The sequence below is a fragment of the Clinocottus analis genome, unplaced genomic scaffold (assembly GCF_023055335.1).
Source record: "Clinocottus analis isolate CAN_PGR_092001 unplaced genomic scaffold, fCliAna1.0.p SCAF_26, whole genome shotgun sequence".
In the NCBI taxonomy this organism is placed as follows: domain Eukaryota; kingdom Metazoa; phylum Chordata; class Actinopteri; order Perciformes; family Cottidae; genus Clinocottus; species Clinocottus analis.
Genome location: NW_027175998.1, coordinates 1,470,320 through 1,491,628, shown reverse-complemented (window position 1 = coordinate 1,491,628; position 21,309 = coordinate 1,470,320). Strand labels below are relative to the sequence as shown.

General features: G+C 40.4%; 1 protein-coding gene across 1 annotated transcript in view; it reads right to left on the bottom strand.

Annotated features, from left to right (window-relative positions):
- Positions 1-21,309, bottom strand: part of LOC137794835 (teneurin-3-like) — a 274,268-nt gene that overhangs the window by 201,429 nt on the left and 51,530 nt on the right. The window contains exons 4-5 of the mRNA XM_068591903.1: positions 2,126-2,248; positions 428-548 (exon numbers count right to left, since the gene is read on the bottom strand). Coding sequence (XP_068448004.1) covers positions 428-548; positions 2,126-2,228 — 224 coding nt within the window. The 5' untranslated portion in view covers positions 2,229-2,248. The remainder of the gene's footprint in view (positions 1-427; positions 549-2,125; positions 2,249-21,309) is intronic.

Sequence of the window (21,309 nt, the reverse complement as noted above, 5' to 3'; positions counted from 1 at the left end):
AATTATCTGGAATTATCGGGAGAGATGTATTTAGATATTTACTCTATCCCTTTTGGTGTTTGTAAGACCTTGATATAATACCATACTTACAAACCTTACTCTGATGTAGGCCTATATCTCATTTTCATTCAAGAAACACATATGTGGTGTAAATAAATAAATAAATATATATATATATATATATATATATATATATATATATATATATATATATATATATATATATATATATATATATATATATATATATATATTGTTTTTTTTGTTTCTTGAATAAAAATGAGATATAGGTCTACATCAGAGTAATGTTAGGGCCACATATTTTGGGTCTGAACCCAACCTGAGAGGAGTAACCAAGCCCGACGGGGCATCCTTCCTCTTATCCATGTCTGAACCGAGCCAGTCCTGACACACTAGGAGTTCTAACCTGGTCTGGTCCTGGTGCTGGTCGAAGGCCTTGAGTGTTTCACTGGAGGAGTAAGACTTCTGGGTGGGGACCCGGAGTCCCTGGGAGCTGATAGCACAGTCTTCACTGTCCCCTGATGAACCTAGAAGATACAGAGACACACCCACATGTAAGCACAAGTTCATGCAAACACACACCCAAACCACCTCCAAAACATTGTGAAGACATTGCTGCCCAGCCTCCAGTCTGTGGCTTGGTTAAATATTTACAATTTCCTTTTTGTTAAATGTATACTCATAGACATACATCCAGTATTAAGCAGCACTGTTATTCATGATGACTTTACGGTATAATATGATTATTTGGGTTTCAGAATGTTTGGAAGCTACCCCAATATATCATTACAGTCCCAGTCATTATTCACACCCAACACAACTATGATGGTCTAAGTCTCTATGCGAGCAGGTACACGCAGCTCTGATGTATAGACTTTTTATTTATAACAGCAGATGATTTATTTGTTGAGGAGACAGTTTCACTGGCTGCAAGCAAGATGATTCTCACCTCCTTCTTCTGGTCTGCAACACAAACTATAACTCTGTCCGAAGTGCAGTGAAAGCCTGAAAGCCAATACTCTGTGGCTCCTGGGGATCAGCTCCAAAGCTGTAGGTTGCTCTGTGGAGGACTCTGTGCTGGACTAAGTAGAGCCTCGGGCCAGCTGGAGAACTCACCCAGGACCTGTCTCATGTAATACAGACGGAATATCTACTCCTGCCTTCTGGGAAGCACTGCTAGGAATTCACATGCGTTTGTTGGCCTATAACTTTCTTAACAAATCCCCCCACCCCATCGCACACACACTTGACAATGACTCGGTAATGCATCTTCAGCATTGTCTGCATGGTGCTTGCAGTGTTAAGCTCCTATAGAATGTTTCTGCTTTTTATTTTTTTTAACAATCTTCAGTCTAATTTTCCTCTGTGAGATCTGATGACATTTTCCCAATGAACCAATGAATGTAAAAAAGTCTGATGTAGCAAGAGGTGAGACTTTGGACCCTGAGGCAGGTTGAAAAAAAGAAGATACTAGTTGAAGGCTGATTATCTTTATTCACCAAACACTTTACAACAATTAATGAATGAAACCAAAATATGAACACACTTATAATTGTGAGAAAAATCCAGTGAGCTAAACGTGATGAATATTAACAGCTGAAAGTTGTTGTAATATTCTCAGCTTTGTTTCTGTTTGTCTTACCTGGCACGTTAATATTACTTCTAGCAATGATAGATATGACTACATACGAGCCATTGATGTAACATGAATATGCACACTGCTACAGTACTGTGCGAATGCTAACCTGGCCGTGCCTCATCGCCTGAGAAAGGTCTGCCGATACATACTGTACTCAAGGCCGGTAGGTATATTAGGAATATGTTGGTCTCAATTATAAAAAGTGATCTTCTGTTTTCAGTGTGGCTCTCCTCTGTTGTAATGAGAATGATACACTCGGATAAGCACTGATCAATCATAGCTGCAGTAGTCAAAAGATATTTTAGTCTTGACTGGAAGATTTAATACAAAAGAGTAGAAGTGTTGAGCCTTCAACGTGAGGCCAGCAAAGGATCTCTAAAGACTGAGTTGGTGACTGACTCAGCTAATGAAAGAATGTAGAAACCAGTGAAGGAGTGGAGGATTGAGCCAAGTGTGAGATCTCACCAGTGTACGGCCCCTGCTTGTCCTTGCGGCTCTTGGTGAGGGAGCAGTATGGACGTCGCTCTTTCACTTCCATAGTGCTTCTGCTTGTGCTGCTGGCAAACATACAGGCATGCTGCTGTACAGCTGCAGAGACAGAGACACAGACAGACACAGCGTCAGGGTTGTTGGACTAAAGCTGCACACACACACACACGCACACACTAACACACACACGCACACACACGCACACACACACACACAAACACACACACACACACACAGAGGGAAAAAGAGTAATCAATGACAAAGTGAGGCCTCATCTTACAGTTACATTTTGAACTGACATCAGTGCAGTGTAATCAACGACAGTGTGCGTGTGTGTGTGTGTACAGTCTGTGCCCCTGTGGTGACTTGATTTAAACATCAGCATCGACACTGTGTGCATTTCATATGCCCTTTGGTTGCCTCATACTAGCAAGAATAGAGGTATACTGAATAGCTATAAAGTCAGAAAGAATTACTGAAAAGAGGCAAACTGATGTACATCTCAATTAATCAATAGATTTTTGAAGTAATCTATTTAGCAAAAATGCCAACCCTTCTCTTGCCGTATTGATGATTTGATTCATTCTCTCTTTTTCATATCACAGAAAATTGTATCTCTTTGGGTCTGGGACTGTTTGTCAGACAAAGAAACACATTTTTAAAATGTCAGCGTTTATCTATCTATCTATCTATCTATCTATCTATCTATCTATCTATCTATCTATCTATCTATCTATCTATCTATATATATATATGTATATATATATATATATATATATATATATATATATATATATATATATATATGTATATATATAGATATAGATATATAGATATTTATTTATTTATTTATACAATGAAGGTATATTTCCATATATATATATATATATATATATATATATATATATATAGATAGATAGATAGATAGATAGATATATAGATATTTATTTATTTATTTATACAATGAAGGTATATTTCCATATATATATATATATATATATATATATATATATATATATATATATATATATATATATATATATATATATATATATGTATATATATATATATATATATTCCATGACATTAGCCTACGAAGAATAATCTATAAGTTTAAATCATGATAGCTTTGTCTTGTCTCAGAATTGCTGATTGTCAGTTTATGAATTGAGTTGCCAAGCCTGCTGGTTTTTGTGCCGCTCTTTATGCTGAGTTATAAGTAATGAGGTAGAATTGATCCTGCGATGGGGCAGTAAGCTGATGGGACGGGTCCACAGGCTGTCAGCAGTTCTTTGAGTAATGTGTGTCTCTTTGGATATATAGTCGCCAGCTGCTGTCACTGGGGAGTTTTACAGTGAGAGCTTAACATGAGCTCTGGTAGCTGCTCAAACTCAAGGAAATAAGTGCTCGCCTTCAAAATGGGTCTGCTTTGCCTGTTTTGATGAATAGGTGGACAGAGAATAGAGAGAGAGGGGTGAGAGACCACACAGAAACCCAAAGGAGAAGAGGAGGTAGACCACGGCAACACCAGGTGTGATGCAATGTACGGCAATATTCATTTTGATTTTCTGGAGACAATATTTCAGTCAAACACAGATAAGAAAGTCAAAGGAGTGAGAAGAGACACGAGGAGAAGCTGAGCAAGGAGTGGGGGTGGGGGGAGGGGGGCGTAAAGACAGCCAGTAGTGGTCAGACAGCTTTATAAGCCTTCAACTTAATCTGAGACACTGAGCCTTAAATCCCCTACCTTCTGGACCTGGACGTATGTGTGTGTGTGTTTGTGTGCTTGTGCCATGATGCACTTTGCTGTTCGGACATCCTATTCTGCTATGAACTACATCTTGTACCTGCTACAATTCATCTCTTTTTTATAGAATCATATCTTTAATGACAGCAGGACAAGAAGATCCTGAAGTACAAGCAACCCAAGTCATTCATTTACGATACCTGCTTCTCTGGATTCACAGTAACGTACCCGCGCTAGCTTGCAAAGGGATTGGACCCGGAACATTAGAGCCACCACTTCACCACACCGACACGCCTTCAGACTGCAGAGATAACCAGCAACGCCAGCAGGAAGCCTGTGCAAACCTAACAACACCAAGCCAAGTCTAAAGAAATGCTCACCATCGCGCCTCTATGGCCCTAATGAGATCCATGATATTCATATATTAGCTGCTGATCTGCATCGGGGTGGATAATCATGGTGTGCCATGCCGTGAGCAGGGGCCGTGTTGGCGGGGGGGCCCCTGCATGATTCAGAGGAACAGGAGGCGCTGTATATATTTATTCTTGCAGAGCTATTTAGCAGTTTCCTTCTCCTCACAAACCAGCCTTACCATTGGAGTTTAGTTTCATATATTTCATTCTATAATAATGTAGAATGCATTTTAATGTAACTAACTGACAGTATCTGATAGGGATGCATCGAGCCCAGTATCGAGTACTGCTCATGTACTCGTAATCATAAAAGAACACAATACCACTATGGCAACGTGAAGTTGACCTCTTGTCAGGTGAGCATGTCGGTGAAGCAGCAGTTTGGAGATGTTTCAGAACCCTCATGAAAACCATCTTTTGCTATGACTTGTCAAGACTAGGGCCGTGCATGCAGGGGAGCTGTGGTGGAAGTGCCTCCCAAGCCGCCCAGCTGCAACGATGAGCGATGTCCAGACAGGTTCAAGCTGTCATTTACTGCCAGCTGCAGCGTACGCACAGAGTTCACCTGTCCCGTGACGGGTAGCAACAACAATGTCGCGTTAGTTTGGCTGAGAGAGATAATGATGTTATAGCTGTAAACTGTGTTCAGTTGTTCATTTTCCAAACGTAGTCTGGTCTTTAGTTGTGTGTGTGTGCAGAGATAAGTGTGTGATTGTGTGTTTTTATGCTGTGTGTCTTCATGGGTAACTGAGTGTGAGGATACTGTGTGTGTTTGTGGACATGCTCTGTGCAGACAAATGGGCCGGAGCTGTGAGGAAGCGTTGTAACAGCTTACCACAGTAGAGCTGTATGCTGCTGCTGTTAATCACTCCGCTATTAATTTTTATGTTCAGCGAACTGCAGGCCTTCCAGGGTTCCCAAGAATACACACATTATGCGCTCACGGACATTCCTCCCTATTTCTTTTTCTTTTATCATCTCACTGTATCTTTTATTCATATCCCATCTCTCTCTCTATTCACATAATAAATGATGACTGGAAATTGGAAAGGTACAAACCGACAGATGTCTTTAACAGCAAAGTCTCCCGTTCCCTCTATAAATTCCCTCTGTATTGCAAAGTATGTCATAAGACATAAAATGTGTACAATTAATTGTAGGATAAATGGATTAAATTACCAATTCTTCAAAACGTTGAAGGTTAAGAAGAAAATAATTATCTGGAGCCCATTGAGAAAGAAGAATGATCACCTTGTTGCTGACTGCAGAGCAATGGGTTGACATAGTGCTGTAAAAACAAGCCCAGCTCAGAAAAGATGACACATGTGGGTTTAAAAAAATACACAGGGGTTATCCTGCATTCCTTTTTGATACGTTCAGTACATTTGATTGGTAAAATTCCCAAAGTGCAAAGGGACCAGCCCAAGCTTTGCTGTCTTCACGGACCTGCAGTCAGGGCTCTGACGGGGTGCTCTCTCCCGCTAAGAGACCGACCCCCAGACCACAGTGCAGGAGGCCCTAGGGAGCCACGAGTGAACCAGGACCAGGACTGCATGGAGCAGGCTGTCAGAACCTGCTGCAGTTAAAGGAGATGTTTTCTGAAGGGATTCTTTCTAAAGAGCTTGGAAACACTACGGCTTTTGTCTACTGAGACCGCCAAAATCAACACAGAATGAAAGTGAGATCTTGAATGCTGGGCTTGTACTTGTATTGGAATAGTTCCACATATAAATAGGAAAACTACCCATCCACAGCTGGCGATAGATGCTCACGGCCTCATTTATTTGCCTCAGCACCTGTTGACTGAAACTGAATCATGGCCGAATCAGATGTGGTTTGAACCCAACAACACGTTGAAACACAGGTGCAGATATTTCAAAAGAAGTGTCCAATGGCTACCGCCAGGTGAGGCCGCCGCTGTGAGCCTCAAACAAGAGCTGCGAGCGATTATATCAGCTTCTCCCTGTTGAGGAGGCTCGAGTGGAGCGCTCCAATTGAGTAGCTGCTCAACTTTAAAGGAGAAGCTCTGGTTTTAGATAACGTCTTACTTGTTCTAGTCAGTGGCAATGCAATCCGTGCCCAACATGTAGAACCTCTTTTGTCACAGTCAGAACACAACAGCTGCGTCAGCTCTGCCAAACACAGTACTCCACCTGAAACACACGCCGCTGGCACACCACTCCGCTGTTGAGTCTTCTCCGTCTGGCTGCTTTACAAAACTGCACATTGTGTTAGTAATGCTCGCTGCTGATGGGATGTCAGCTGGGTTATTGTGTGCAATGCGATAGGTCAGGCCTACTGCTGTCGCTTTTGGGGATGGAATGGTTATTTCTTTCACAAAGGCATTATCGCTCTGCCTTGATGTGAAGGCAACAAACATCGCTCAGAAATTCCCCCTAAGCCGCATTAGGGTCTTCAGTTGACTACCTTATACTACTACTAAAGAAGGAACCATGATTTTGTATTCATTTTAGCCTTCCCTGTGGTCTCGTATCAATCCATCATCAAATCTGAATTCAACAAAATCTGTCATCAAATATTTATTTGGCTGTAAAAAGACCTACAGGCTCAAAGAGACGTGGGACAACACATAAGATAACAGGTGTATCAAACTTACACACCAAATTTCTCCTCAGCTACTTAAGCCAAATACTGGAGGTCCTGATGTGTATCTGTCATGTTGACGAGATTAAAATATTGATGGTAAATGGAATGCACTTCTATAGCACATTATGAATAAAAAGCCTTTACGATTGGCCTCTCATTCTCTCACTCGCACACACACAGATACAAATGGGTGTGTCTAGCCAGACAACTTTGGGTTTAATGTCTTGCTTAAGGACAGTTTGACATGTGGACAGGGGGACTGGTGGACCCACTCCTATCAGGTGTTAGGAGTGGAAACTGTAAGATTCTCACTCTGATCTTGCACTTTTATTAATGCAACAAGTCTCAAATGCCCCATGTTACTTTCTTTTTTATTGTTTGGCTAAGTAATCACTTGGCTGTCAGTTGAGTATCACATTTGCATATTTGTTGTCAGTTAATCATCATACACAATGGTGAAAGCAAAGCAGCTGTATTTGTTGTGACCACAGTCCACCGTTGTTATCTACTCTGTGATTTTGAGGTAGTGAAAGTAAAATAAAACGTAAGATATGCTGACAGTAAATAAATAACAAAGAGGAAGAACAAGAGAAATACAAATTAGGGAAGAGCAACGATTGAAAAGACACGCTGCATGGAGGGAGGACGGAGAAGAGACAAAGGGAAGGAGAATGAGGCGAGGCCATGTATAGGACGATGGAACAAAGACAGTAATCAGAAGGAGAACGAGTGATTAAGAGCAAGAAAATGACTGACAAGGGCCACATTGTGAAGATTGTTTTCTTTTCAATAGATGAACTGCTCGTTTTGAACAAATCCAATGCAAGCCAGACAAATAAAAGTTTTTTCAATTAAAAAAGCAAAAACAAACAAAGCACTTTGTCAAAACAAATGTCTGGTGCTTTCACTGCTGAGATGAGGGAGGATGAGAGGAAACATGAAATACTGAGGTGGGGAGGAGGGAAGGGAAGATACGAGAAAGCAATGATCAGTTTGCTGTTGTTTTTTCTTTAATAAGTTAATTTACAGAGCTTGATCAGGTGCTTCATCAATAATTAAATTGTTAATTAAAAACACTCTGCTTCAATGAACAATGAAGGAAAGCTAATAGGGATTAGGAGCCAGTTCAGAATTCCTCTTTATTCAAGTATATCAATTAACCTTTAACTAGTATTGGTAGAAAACCTTATTGCTTTGGATTATTTACTCATTTTTTATTTAGATTTCTTTTTATCGAGTAATATTCCATTAGTCTTTAACACCCTGGACTACATTTCTCACGTGATCATTTTAAAGACTCAAGACTGTAAAAGGTACATTTTCCTGAGCTTTCACATCGTATGTAAAAGCATCAGCCACGTTGGGAACGGGTGAAGTTGATATTCATGAAACAACAACACAAACCCAGACGGAACACAATTCCTTTCAACCTTGACACGCTGAATAGACATATACTTGTGTAGCGCTTTTCTAGTCTTTCAGGCACTCAAAGCTCTTTAACACTACAAGTCATCACTGATTCACACCCATTCAGACACTGATGGGAGGAGCTACCATGCACGGTGTCAAGGAAAAGGTTTGTGTATATACACATAGCATAGAATAGGTTTCAGTCTGACAAACACACTCACCCTTTTCTTTGCCCCATTCCATTGTTGACTATAAAGTAGGACAAAAAAGCCATAAAAAAGATGTTACAAATTTCATGTAACTGTAGCCCTGAGTTATTTACTCTGGAAAGACTGCTGTAGAGTACATACACATGATTTATAGCAACACTTATAAACTCTCAGTGCTATGCCTTTAATTCTATGCCTACAGCTAGAAGTAAAATCCAGGTGGAGAAAGAGAGGATTTAATTCTACTGAATCTAATTAAGCTGAGAAAGCAATGAATGTGAACCAGCAGAAGAGAATAGCTATCCAGAAGCACCCTGATGTTTGTTTTTGATATTCTCACTTTTCTGTACAGTTAACACTGTTTGGCCAACCATTGATTTTGATTTACTAATATAAATATAAAACATGACAGATATATTCCAGCAGATCATGAAACGTGTTAGACCTGATTATCATAGAAAGGTAGGAAAGCAAAATGGAAGTATTCTTTTTTTAAATCTCATTGAAATGTGGCAGTTCTTCTCCCTCTTAGAACCAATGGCAGTGGGACCAAGAATCTGCTCATCCTCCCTAAAAAATCAAGGTGCTTGTGAATTTAATTGTATTCATATTAGTTTACTTCAAAGAAACACCAAAAATACACCTCACATTCATCCTGAGGGTCATTTCCATCCTTTATACTGCTTTGCTGCTACTTCATTACTTTTAAAAACGAATCACAAAACTTCCTTTTTTTATATGGTCAGTTGGTTGATAAAAATCCCCAAAAGAACACATGATGCCACCCACATCTGTTGTATTGTCTAGCCATTAGGGGGGTTTGGAGCAACGTCAACTGGTTGCTTTGGATAAATCCCAGATTACACTACGACCAATTTTATTGAGCGTTGTTTTGTTATGTTCGATCAATTTTGGTGGCCCCTGTGGACAAAAGCAGTAGTGTTTCCAAGCACCAGATTCCCTTTAGAAAACCTCTCATTTTACTGGAGCAGAAAGACAGTCTGCCTGGTGTAGTCCTGCTTCTGGGTCTCCTGTGTGTCCCAATCCTTCAGCAGCCTAGTGTGAGTGTTGGACCAAGCGGGGGCCGGCGGAGCAGCGAGGCAAAACTCTGCTCGTGGCCAGAGGAGGAGCCGCTGCTCTTGGACATCAAGCTCTCCACCTCCAGCCGGGAGGTCAGACTGCAGGTCCAAAGCGTCAGCAAAGCCAGATCTAGGTCTATCTGAGGAGGGCAGGTCGCTGCTGGAGGCCCCGCTGGAAACTGAGATGAAGGAGTTTCTGGTGATTTTCATCTGATATAGCTATGACCCAGTGGCACCAAGGACGAGCATTACGAATAACTTTACTGTAGTAGGATCACACAACTCTAACTGCTGCGCTCCGTCTGGAGCAGACACTCATTTAACCCATAACATGAGGTCTTTCCAACCTTAACCAAGTAGTTTTGTTCCAAAACTTATCAGCAACCGTTTCACTGCTCGAACCAGGTATTTCACTATCATTGGAGGAGTGATTCTGGGGGCTTGCAGCTGATGAAGCAGTAGTTGGCCAGGATTTTACCTTTGCACTCCATTCCCACTATTCATGTCAGTAGATCACCTACCATGTTGTCACCAGATGATCGCTAATCATCCAGTTAGAGTCAGCTTTCTCACAATGATCCTGTAACTTGGAACTGACAACAGCCTCAAGGGTATGTATGTCTGTTTGTATGTCAAAGAGTAAAGCTGTCTCATAACGGTCACCCTTAAAACAGCTCGAGGGAATAAACACACCCGTGTGCACCCAGACAAACACATTCACTCTAGCACACACACTGTCACCGTCCATCTAAGAGGCCTTTGGGCAACACTTGTCCCCTATTCCTTGTCGTGACCATCTGTACACACACACACAAACAAGCATGCAGGCACGGGCACACACACACACTCACACACACACTCACAAACACACACACACACACCATGCCAGTTAACTCCAGAAAGTATGCAGTGATGGAGGAAATAATGGAAGAGATTGACAGATTGATTGACGGATACTACACTTTGACCAAATGGTCTTCAAAAGATCTCTCTCTCTCTGATATCTGAGGTTGAAGTTGCCAGCTGCTGATATTCAGTATCATTGAGTTTGATCAGTTCTGTCCCTATATCGCCCAACAAACCAAACCAACTATTCGGCATCTCCCATTCAGTCACATTAATGTGGAAACAGCCTAAAGCCAATCACCATCCAGTTAAAGTTTGAGTCTTGTGTCAACAATACCAGTAAAAGGTGTATAGCAACTTATTGAAACAATGCTAGTTCTTCTTCTTTCTTCAGTGTCCTCTCCATCACCTGTTCAGAATAGTCCTGTTTGCATCCAATGGAGCCAACATACTTCACCAGTTTACTGAGTCTGTCGGTGTCTCTGGCTCCAATGCTGCTCCACCAGCAGAATATGGAGAAGAACAGAGCACTAGCCACAACAGACTGATAGAACATCTCCAACATCTTGCTGCATTAAAGGATCCCTGTTTCTTCAAGAAAAAGAGTCTGCTTTGCCCCTTTTTGTACACAGCGTTGATGTTAGCCTTCCAGTTCAGTCAGCTGTCGATGGAGATACCCAGGAATATGTGCTTAACCACCATGTCCACGTCCTTTCCCAGAACTCTCAGTGGTTGTGGAGATGTCGTCTTCTTCCTTAAGTCGACCACCAACTCTCTGGTCTTGGCCACGTTCAGAAGCAGGTGATTTTACTCCACAAAGTCACTTACCACTGCCCTGTACACCTCCTCTCGTCCATTCCTAATACACCCAACCACTGCAGAGTCATCAGAGAACTTCTGCAGATGGCATGACCCTGTGTTGCCTGTGAGGTAGTCAGTGATCCAGGAGATGGTGTACGAGTCTCCCCTCATCACCCGCAGCTTCTCACTCAGCAGCAGTGGTCGGATGGTGTTGAATGCACTGGAGAAGTCAAATAAAGTGACTTTCACAGAGACACCGGTTCCATCCAGGTGCGACTGAACTCGATACAGCAGGTAGATAATGATGTCGTCCACTCCCACATGAGGCTGGAATGCAAATTTAAGAGGGTTAAGTGAATATTTCCCCTGCAGCCGTAGGTGGGCCAAGACTAGCCTCCCCAGCACCTTTATCACATGAGATGTGAGGGCAACCGGTTGGTAGTCTTGAAGCCAGATGGAGTTGTCTTCTTTGGTACAGGGACCAGGCACAACATCTGTCACAGCGCCGGGACTTCCTCCTGCTTCCAGCAGTATTCCTGTCCTTTTGTCTCCTGTCTGTCTGGTCTGTCTGTTAGCAAGGAGGTGTGGCCATCGCCTCCTTCTCCTGGGCGATGGTTGCTGGAACAGCTGGTATCAATCAGCTATCGGGACACGCAGTATATCAACCCGGTCTTCCTGTCATTCACTGCCAGATCTTTTCGTCCCTTTTTTGTTACAAACAAATTAGTGTGTGCTGCTTTTGTGTCTACGTTTTTGTCACCAGAACATAACAGCCTGAGAGAACCACAGTCAGGCTCATATCTACAGTACAAGCTTAAGCCCCTGATCTACTTTTAATAATAAGTTAAAGAGCATCAAATAAAGCTAGCTGTACAGAGCAGTTTGAGCAGCACATATTATGTCAAAATAAAAGTGTGTGGGTATTAACATGAAACATGTCTTTCGGTGATATAGCTTGCTGAAAGGAAGTGACTTGTATGCTCTATCAGCCTTCAGTCAGTAACCTACCTCGGGTTTGTTGTCCATCTGTCCAAGCTGTTCACATATTGGCAAAATTAAATCAAAGATACAATGATCTGAAATATTCCACCCAATAAATTGCCTTTATTGTTATTTCTCTTTATCCATCAATCCATCATTTTCCCTTTTTCGCTCTGCTACTTGTTTTATTCTGCTTCTCATTCTTTCTCTGCTTCCTTCCTGTTCATGGTAATCTCTCTCTCTCTATTCGTCCTTTCATTTACTTCTCTCTCTTTGTCCCACGTTATCTCTCCTGAGTTTCAATGAGTTCGCAATTCCAAATCTGCTAGGATAATCTCTCTCACTCTCTCTCCCTTCAGTCTCTACCTTTCCCTTTCCCCCACCTAATCTCCCTCTCTCTTCTCAGATTAAAAAAGAGAGAGGGATGAGAAAAATAAAGACGATGGAGGATGAAGTTGTCTGAGGGGAAACAGTCACACAGAGATTTTCAGAGAATGAATTGACAGGGAAGTAGGCTACTTGATACTCACGCACAAAATACCATGAAGCAACAACATATAGAGGTGATAAAGAAATGAGAGATGTAACTATGACAGATTAAAAAAGGCCATGAGAGAAAGTGTAATGGAGCTTTGGCAAGGCAGGAGTGATCTAACTAGCCACTTTTTTTGTTTGCGACAGAAACGACACGATCCATGTTTGTATTTGTGAGTGGGGGGACAGGGTGAGAACAGGGGCAGCCAGAAGCATCTCCGCTGGAAGAGGTTGGGGGTTCAGAATCCGGTTCAAGGACAAACCAGCACAGATGGACACATTGCAGGGTTTCACAAATATCGATTGTTGCTGGCCAGTGTGTCCGATATGTTCGGGTCAATCAGAGGTTACCTGCAGTTCACATTTGACATTTGTTTGTACTTTTCCTGAAATTGGATTTAAAACCACTTAATCCCGTTACAAAAAAATAGCATCCTGCCAAACTGCAGTGTAGACAGCTGGCTGCCGTTTCAAAATGATAAATACATCCATCTAAAATAAGGTTAGGAAATAATTTGTTCAGTGACCCCAGAACTTGTGTGGATTAATGCAGACTACAATACATTATCACCAAACAACACTGCCTGCCATATTCACTTATTTTGGAATCACAATTAATTAAGAAAATGCTAAAATTCCTAATGTATGTGTTGATGTGATGATTTGTTGTCCTTGGAGTCCCTGATGTGGCAACAGTGTGCCATGTTCTCTGTGATATTGTACTACCACAAGGTGTTGCCACAGACAGACATTTTTAAAACAATACATATTTTAGCTTCAAACGGAAATAAGAGCAAATAAGACTAAAACCAAATAAATATATGAGTGAACCCTGCTTAGTCAAAGCCAACACAAGTTAAAGACTTACAAATGTAAACTTAGCTAGCACTTAACTAATGTCCTTGTTGCACCTTCTTGCACTGATGATCATTTCGAAGGAAATTAATGTTGTAAGTTTTGCTTTCATTAATTGTATGGTGCAGATGTTGAGCTGGAAATGATTAGAGTATTGAATGCATATCTTTGAGCCAAAACAAAAAAACGTTCATAGAGATGTTCGCTGTTTAAATGGATCCTTCCCTAAGCCCCGTCCTCCGCTGCAACTATGACTAGCTATCAGAGCTAGCATTCCCATGGTAAAGGTAAATGCAAATGGAGTGCAAAACATTTCACAACAAACATTTGATGCTAAATATGAAACAGACTGCAATAAGGAGGGAGCGTGGATATTTAATTGGGAGTTTTGAATATTTACAGTTAATTCTACAGGGAATAAAAAGCAAAAAATAAAAGAATACAAATAAGGATAAGTAAAATGCACAGAATGCATGAATGTGTGAAAGTGACAAATGTAAAAGAACTTTACAATTCTAGATGGAAACACGACTCTACTGCTCAGAAGTTGCTCCAGCTGACTCCTGCTCAGCCCAAAGTACAACTGAAAGCTCTCGTCATCCAGACACAACTCACGGATAGGTATTCGCCGTACTCTCTTAACAAAAAAAAACGCCCGCCGAGTTTTTGGGGAAAACGCCCGGTGCGTTTTTGTCAAGGAGTTTTTAAGCGGCTGCGCATTAAAAAGTCTCGTCCTGTGTGATCAGCATCTCAGTCCCCTCACCTCAGAATCTACCTCCTCATTAACGGCAGCATTAGCTAATAACTTTCCACCGGAGCATTAGCTCGCTGGCTAATGTCGCATTCTCTCCTGCTGTGTTCAATGACTCAATTCACTAAGCTGTAGCTAACGTTAGCTAAGTCTAAGTCAACAGAGCTTCTGGGTAACTTAACTTAGATATACCATCAAATACTATATTACCATGCACTGGCGCTCCCTTCTGGCATGCACGTCTGTTCGCAGTTCACTGAATATAAACACAATCCCCCCTCCTCAAAAAGTCATCGAATCTACACGATTCACATAGGTCATCTATTTTGGTTCCAAAACGACGAATTTCGCCGAAAGGTGAAGGATTTTAATGCCCGAAAATGGTAAATGTACTGTACTTGTAAATCTCTTTTCTAGTCTTCTGAGCACTCAAAGCTCTTTAACACTACATGTCATCATTTACCCATTCACAGACTGATGAAATACAAAGCGGACAAAAGGGTCTATACAATATGTGTTTGAAGAATATATCCAGGATGTCTAACAGATTGAGCAGTAAAAACAGGTTTAAAAGATAAAGATAGAAGCTGAAGACTACAGATCCCAGTGTAAAAGTCAACCAGCACATTCCCTGCAAAAGACCATAAAACAAAGGAACAGTATTTCGTAAAGCTGAGTAGGTCTTTGTTTACTGTTACGATCATTAAAAATCAAAAGCAGCGTGAGTAAACATTGAGTATATCTACAGAAGCTAGCATAGCATAGAAATGACATGAATGTGTGCTGACGAACTCTGCTAATGTTAGCTCGAGAGGTTTTTATGGAGAAACTCTTTCAGCCTCTGCAGGTAACGAGTCGCTATGACACACTGTCTAACCATGACGAGCTTCAAATCCACTAAACCAGCCTGGAGATGAAGAAACCCTGAAATGATTACATCAGAGTCTATATGAAGCAGAGCCGGATAGTTATTGGACCCTGATTGGAGCTAGCCAAACCTACTCTGTGATTGGCTACAAAGACAATTATTCTCCTGGCCAGTATGAAGCTCAACAAACTGCATCTGAAACATTTGAAAAATAACTCAAATAAAGTTGGTACACTTGGCTGATGGAAAATCTGGTAGGTAGCAAAAACAACACAAAGTACAATGAATACCGAATTATCAACTAAGCCATGAAGCATGTGACTGAAACATCACCCAACACGCAACTGAAGAGATAAGAAATAGCATGCAAAACAAATGTACATCTGTGTGAAGCAATGAAAATGAATACATGTTGAGTTAAAATTAAACGGTTAGGGCCCAAACCAAGAAAATGGTCAGAGGTCAGAAAGGTCAGAAAATGCTCTGAGCAGCTCGCTGGACCTTTTACTCCCATTCCCCACATTTATGGTTTACTAGCATCCTGACTGAAACTTCTAATATTCAATATAGTAAATGGAAAAAGTGCTTTAATTTCACAAATTTCGCCAATATTTTGGAAAGTTGGTTTAAACGTTAAGCTCCATATGTGGCTGGAAACTTCACTAAATATATGCTTGGGTCTTGCAAGTATAAAGGGTGTATTGAAAAAATCCTTACTGAATACAGATAATCCTCAAGGACTGTCTTCACACCTTGAGAATGCAGACCTCCACCATGGTCATATATGCCTTATTTTGCAGTGTTAATCAAAGTAAAAAATAACTTGTATAACCGCTTTGTGTAACCGACCGGCTTCAAAATTTTATGGGTTCTTCCTTGGCCCATGCTTTATTAAATCAGGGCCAATGATTTTGCCCAAACGCACCAAAAACATATCTTCCTTGTTAAAGGTAATAGAAGTAGCAGGATAAAGTTAACCATTGTGATCCAAATATGTTTCAGTGATGAAAGTAGAGCTTTGAAAAAGGAAACTCAGTTTACCTGAGGGCCGAACTTCCCACAAGCATCTGTTTAGCGCTATTAGCTGTAATCTGAGGTGGCTGGTGGATACAGTACCCATCACACAAACAGATACCTTGAGCAGTTGGAGTGAGGGATTGGAGGGAGGGGTGAAGGTCCCGTGGATGTGGGGAGGGAAGGAAGGTCAACTCCTGTTAACAATGAGTCCATTGATTCCAAGTGCCCAGCCTCTTCTCAATCCTTCATTCTCTTCTTTCGCTCTATATCTTCCATCTCTCCTTTCTTGCTATTCTCTACTCTTTGTCTTTTCTTCTCCTTTTCTTAGTCCTCTCCTTTTAATGTCTTGTATGTTCACTTTTTTATACCAGACACTTCAGATGATATTAGATAGATTTTCAGTTGTTTTTTTTCTTTTTAAAGTTTACATTGTTTGATTCCTTTCAGTCCTTAGCCCAGTTACCCATTTTGTTCCCTCTTTTCCCTGTTATCACCCCACCTCCTCCTTCCTGTTCAGGTAGCAGCTTTACTACTGGCCACCACACAAAGGGCCAATTGTACATTGTGTGCATTTGTGCCTCTTTGTGAGTGTGTGTTAGTGCATCAAAAGATACATTTATGGCGTGCATGTTTCTTAACAACCTGTTAACACAACTTTTATGTGTGAGCATCTATGATGGTAGCATAGAGGCTGGACGCTGTAATGAACACAAACAGACTACAACTCGGGGCAAAAGTAGATGGATAAACACTCAAAGAGAGGAGAGGTGGAGAAGAGAAGTGAAATAGAAGATGACGAGACGGCTTGGGCTGGACACTTAAACTAAAGGACTAAAGGATTACTCACTCAGCAAACAGCAGTACATTGTCCTCTATCAGGATCGATCAAAAGCAACATCTGATTCCTGCACTTCTCTCCATATTACTGAAATAAGAACATTATTCATAAATGGGATTGTAAACTGAGAGAGAGTACGTAACAGAAACAGAACAAGTTAAAGGCACCTGGTACCAAAGGCAAATAAACACAAACATATCCACTATTTATGCAGTCCACTCAAGAGTTAAAGTCTAAAGGCTAAAGGTATGAAGTAGTTAACCACTATGGTGCCCTATTTTGTCATTTAGTCAGGGGATTTGTTGAAAAATAATATGATAAAAGTATGAAATCGTTCATATTTCTAAAGCACATGGATTTGTAGCATTGAGGATATCAAGTCTTCACATGGAGCTGCTCAGATGTGCCCCTCTTGAACACCAACAACGGGCAGGCCTCCAGCCTAAGCCGTTAGTGCTACAGTATGTTACTTTGTCATGTTAATAGTGGGAAGCTCCGGGTGTTTGATTTACTGACAGTGCAGCCACACAACCTTAGTGAATTAAGGTCACTTTGCAACAACGGATCGCAAAAATTGTGCACCAATTTGGGATTACCTCTGCACTTAAATAGGTGAAATTCAGATATGTCCATGCCTTGATGTACAAAATGACTGTCAGGTAAAATCTCCTGCTTCACATCAACATTTAAAGTCTTGGTCTTCCTATACTGGTCGATGTAATCACCCTACTGAAGGCGTAAGTCTACAGCCGTCTACCTCTAGCTGTGGGAGGGCTACAGCCAGACCCTTCATTCTACATTGAGTTTGCCTTTGATTATTGCTTTTAATAACAGATTGTTTAATTTCATAATCAAGGCTGTGTGGCTGTTCTAACATCAACATGGCAGCCTAAATTTAAAAAAGAGGTTACGCAACGTACTTGCTCAGGTAGGCAGTGTGATCCGGGCGTTATACATGTGGGTAGAATAACCTGACAGCTGTCACCATTAACATTTTTAACTTATACTAAAAAATACAGTCAGAAGAAATAAGAAGTCACCAGATTGTCTGGAATGAGCAAAAATGACCACCCATTAATTCACATCGGACAATTGCACAAAACCGCAGAACACATTTCTGAAATTGCTTTAAATGGATATTTCTTCAGGGAGTGTAGTTAGTAACAGTGTCGACTCCATGGTTGACAACGTAACAGACAAGTAGCGAGGGTGGAGTTAGCAATGCTGGGCAAAAAATGGGCAAAATTGAATTGCAGGTCAGTGACATACATAACAGGAACACTACTGTCTGCACTATCGCTAAATAGTGGCACTGGCCAGCAATAGGAGGGTAATTCAGAGGGATACTATGCCGAAAAACAGATCGCTTGTACTGGGCTTACTCCTGCTAGCTGTGGGTAGAGTGAAACCTGTTGGATGGGTGCATGTGGCTCAGCTCTTATTTGATGTTGCTTGTCACCAGCCAACTGCCACCGATACATTCATACATCTATGAATATATATATATATATATATATATATATATATATATATATATATATATATATATATATATGTATATATATATATATATATATATATATATATATATATATATATATATATATATATATATATATATCAGGTGAAGGGTAGGGAGCAGGGGTTAGTATAGTATATAGTATGGTATATATATATATATATATATATATATATATATATATATATATATATATATATATATATATATATATATATATACATATACATATATATATACATATATATACACATATATATATATATATATATATATATATATATATATATATATATATATATATATACACATATATATATATATATATATATATATATATATATATATATGTATATATATATATATATATATATATATATATATATATTGTTGAATTAAGGGCTAATAGTCTTCCTATTGCCCAGCCTTATCGAGATGCTGTATTAATCGAATATTAATCGCAATCACGATTTTTGCTTCCAACGATGAATTAAACATGATTGTCTGTTATGTTGATGTTTAAAACAAGTGCTATGCTCAAAGAGCACTTGAGTCAATCTTTCCTTCACTAAGAGCTTGCCACCAGAGGGTGATCTAGGTGTTTTGACTTTATGAGGAAGTGCAAAGATGCAGTCTGTGAAATACAGTGCCTATCTCTTTTGGCTGTGACATTTTAGCTCTATATTATCAATGTGTCTGGGTTAAATTGTATTTATTATATACCATTTAGGCTGAACATAGCTTTTTTTTGCAATGCCAGTTGTTTGTTTTTTTTTCCATCATGATGCAGCCCTAATCTTATCTGTAAATTATCATGAATAAAATTATGTAGGTGTTTGATTTATAGACATACAAACTGAACTTTTGCCAAGGCTTTAAATCATTATCAATCCATGTTTTCATCCATCAACAGTAACAGTTTACCAGTTTGTCACTAGGCTGCTTGCTCTAATAATGTAACTTGTGCTAGTCATTTCAATAGGTTTGTGTCAGGAATACTAGCAGTCAGTGATAGGTCCTCCTTGTTAACCTGAACTAAAAAAAACAGACTGATAAGAGTTTAGGGTTTGGTTGTAGTGAAGTGTTTATGCTCCTCCTTATGTTTAAAGAGAAGGACCTGAATGCATGCTGTGCAGCTGGCTATCGTTACATATTGTCTTTGGGTTTCCCCTCGACCGGGTACATAACAGGATGTGTTATGCATCGACAATGTTCAGCTAATCATAATTAAAGTTCCATAGACTGAAGTTGGTTTGCCTTGACTAAAGAAGGAAACAGTCCATAGCTCAGGATAAAATTATGAAAATGTCAGCCACTGATGGCGAATATCTGAAGAATGGGATAAGGAAGAGTAAAAACACTGACCCAGAGACAGTAGGAGGCATGGCAAACAAAACTGTCGAATATGTTTTCACACACGAGGGAAACTGTAATGCTGTATTCACATTAAACGTGAAGCAGATTTTTGCATTGTGTTAGACGTGAGAGTTTACTTGCAGGATCATTTCTGTTATTTGCGTTGATGTGATTGATGCCTTACTTAAAAAAATCTTTCTCAAAGGAGCTCGGATTGATTGTTACTAGGCTTTGCTAACATTGCAGCAGCTTTATCAACACTGAAAATATCGTCATCGATGTAGTTGTTTGTACCATACAGTTTACACATAGTTCTGTTTGGTCTCTACTAATATCACGTATCGTAGAGCTCTGAGCTAGAGCTCTCAACAACAACACCTAGCGTTTGTATTTTCCACCAAGTCACATATACCAATCATATTAACCTGTTTAAAGTACATTCAAATAGTTTTGATGGGGTGTATATACATTCTAGCTATGAATTGTATAAGAACAGCCTGGTTGTGTACATCTGTTGGATCATCATTCTCCTAACGCAAATGAACTGCCTTCCACAAAACTTGTTTTCAGCTAAATGCAAAAAATGAATGGTATCCAACGGTGTGGGTTGGGGAAAGTAGGCAGAGCAGGGGAACAGATAGCACCTGGTGGAGTGGTGAGAAACGAGGAGCAGGGCAGGAGAAGATGGTGTCACCATGATTCTTCTTTCGCAGTCTATTCAGCAAAGCAAACATGAAACCACACATACCACTCATGACCCCTTCTGCACTGCCTAAAGGCTTCAAAGACAAGAAAGCCAAAGGGGAAGAAAGATGACAACAGAGAAGCCAATCTACTAGAGCAAGAGAATGCAGAATTCTTAGGATAAGATGATAAGGGCTGGCTGAGGCTCGGTCCATAGGGACTTGACTTGGGAAGCACTCGCTGGAGTTCATTTCCTTGGCACTGCCGAAGCGCCCTTAAGCAAAGCTTAGAGTGCCTCCTCTGCGGCAGCCCTATCACACTAAATTCCTCCCACAACAATGCAAGATTTAAACAAATGACTTTCCTCACAGATAGTTCCTTATTGTTTGTATTCTTATTCTAAATGTCTTGTGAAAACAGAATGCCGCATGAGCAGAATGAAAGTGGTAGTTACTCACTTGGCCCCACAGTGGAGACACAGTTCTAGAAAGAAATGTGAGGTAATAGGAGTGGGATGGAATAAGGCAGCAACTGCAAGTGGCAGGTTTAACAGAAGAAAGGAAGATAAAGCACAGCTATAAGGACCGACGCACTGCAATGATTCTCATCTTTTGTCCTCATAGGACATCACATTTGTGTACATTA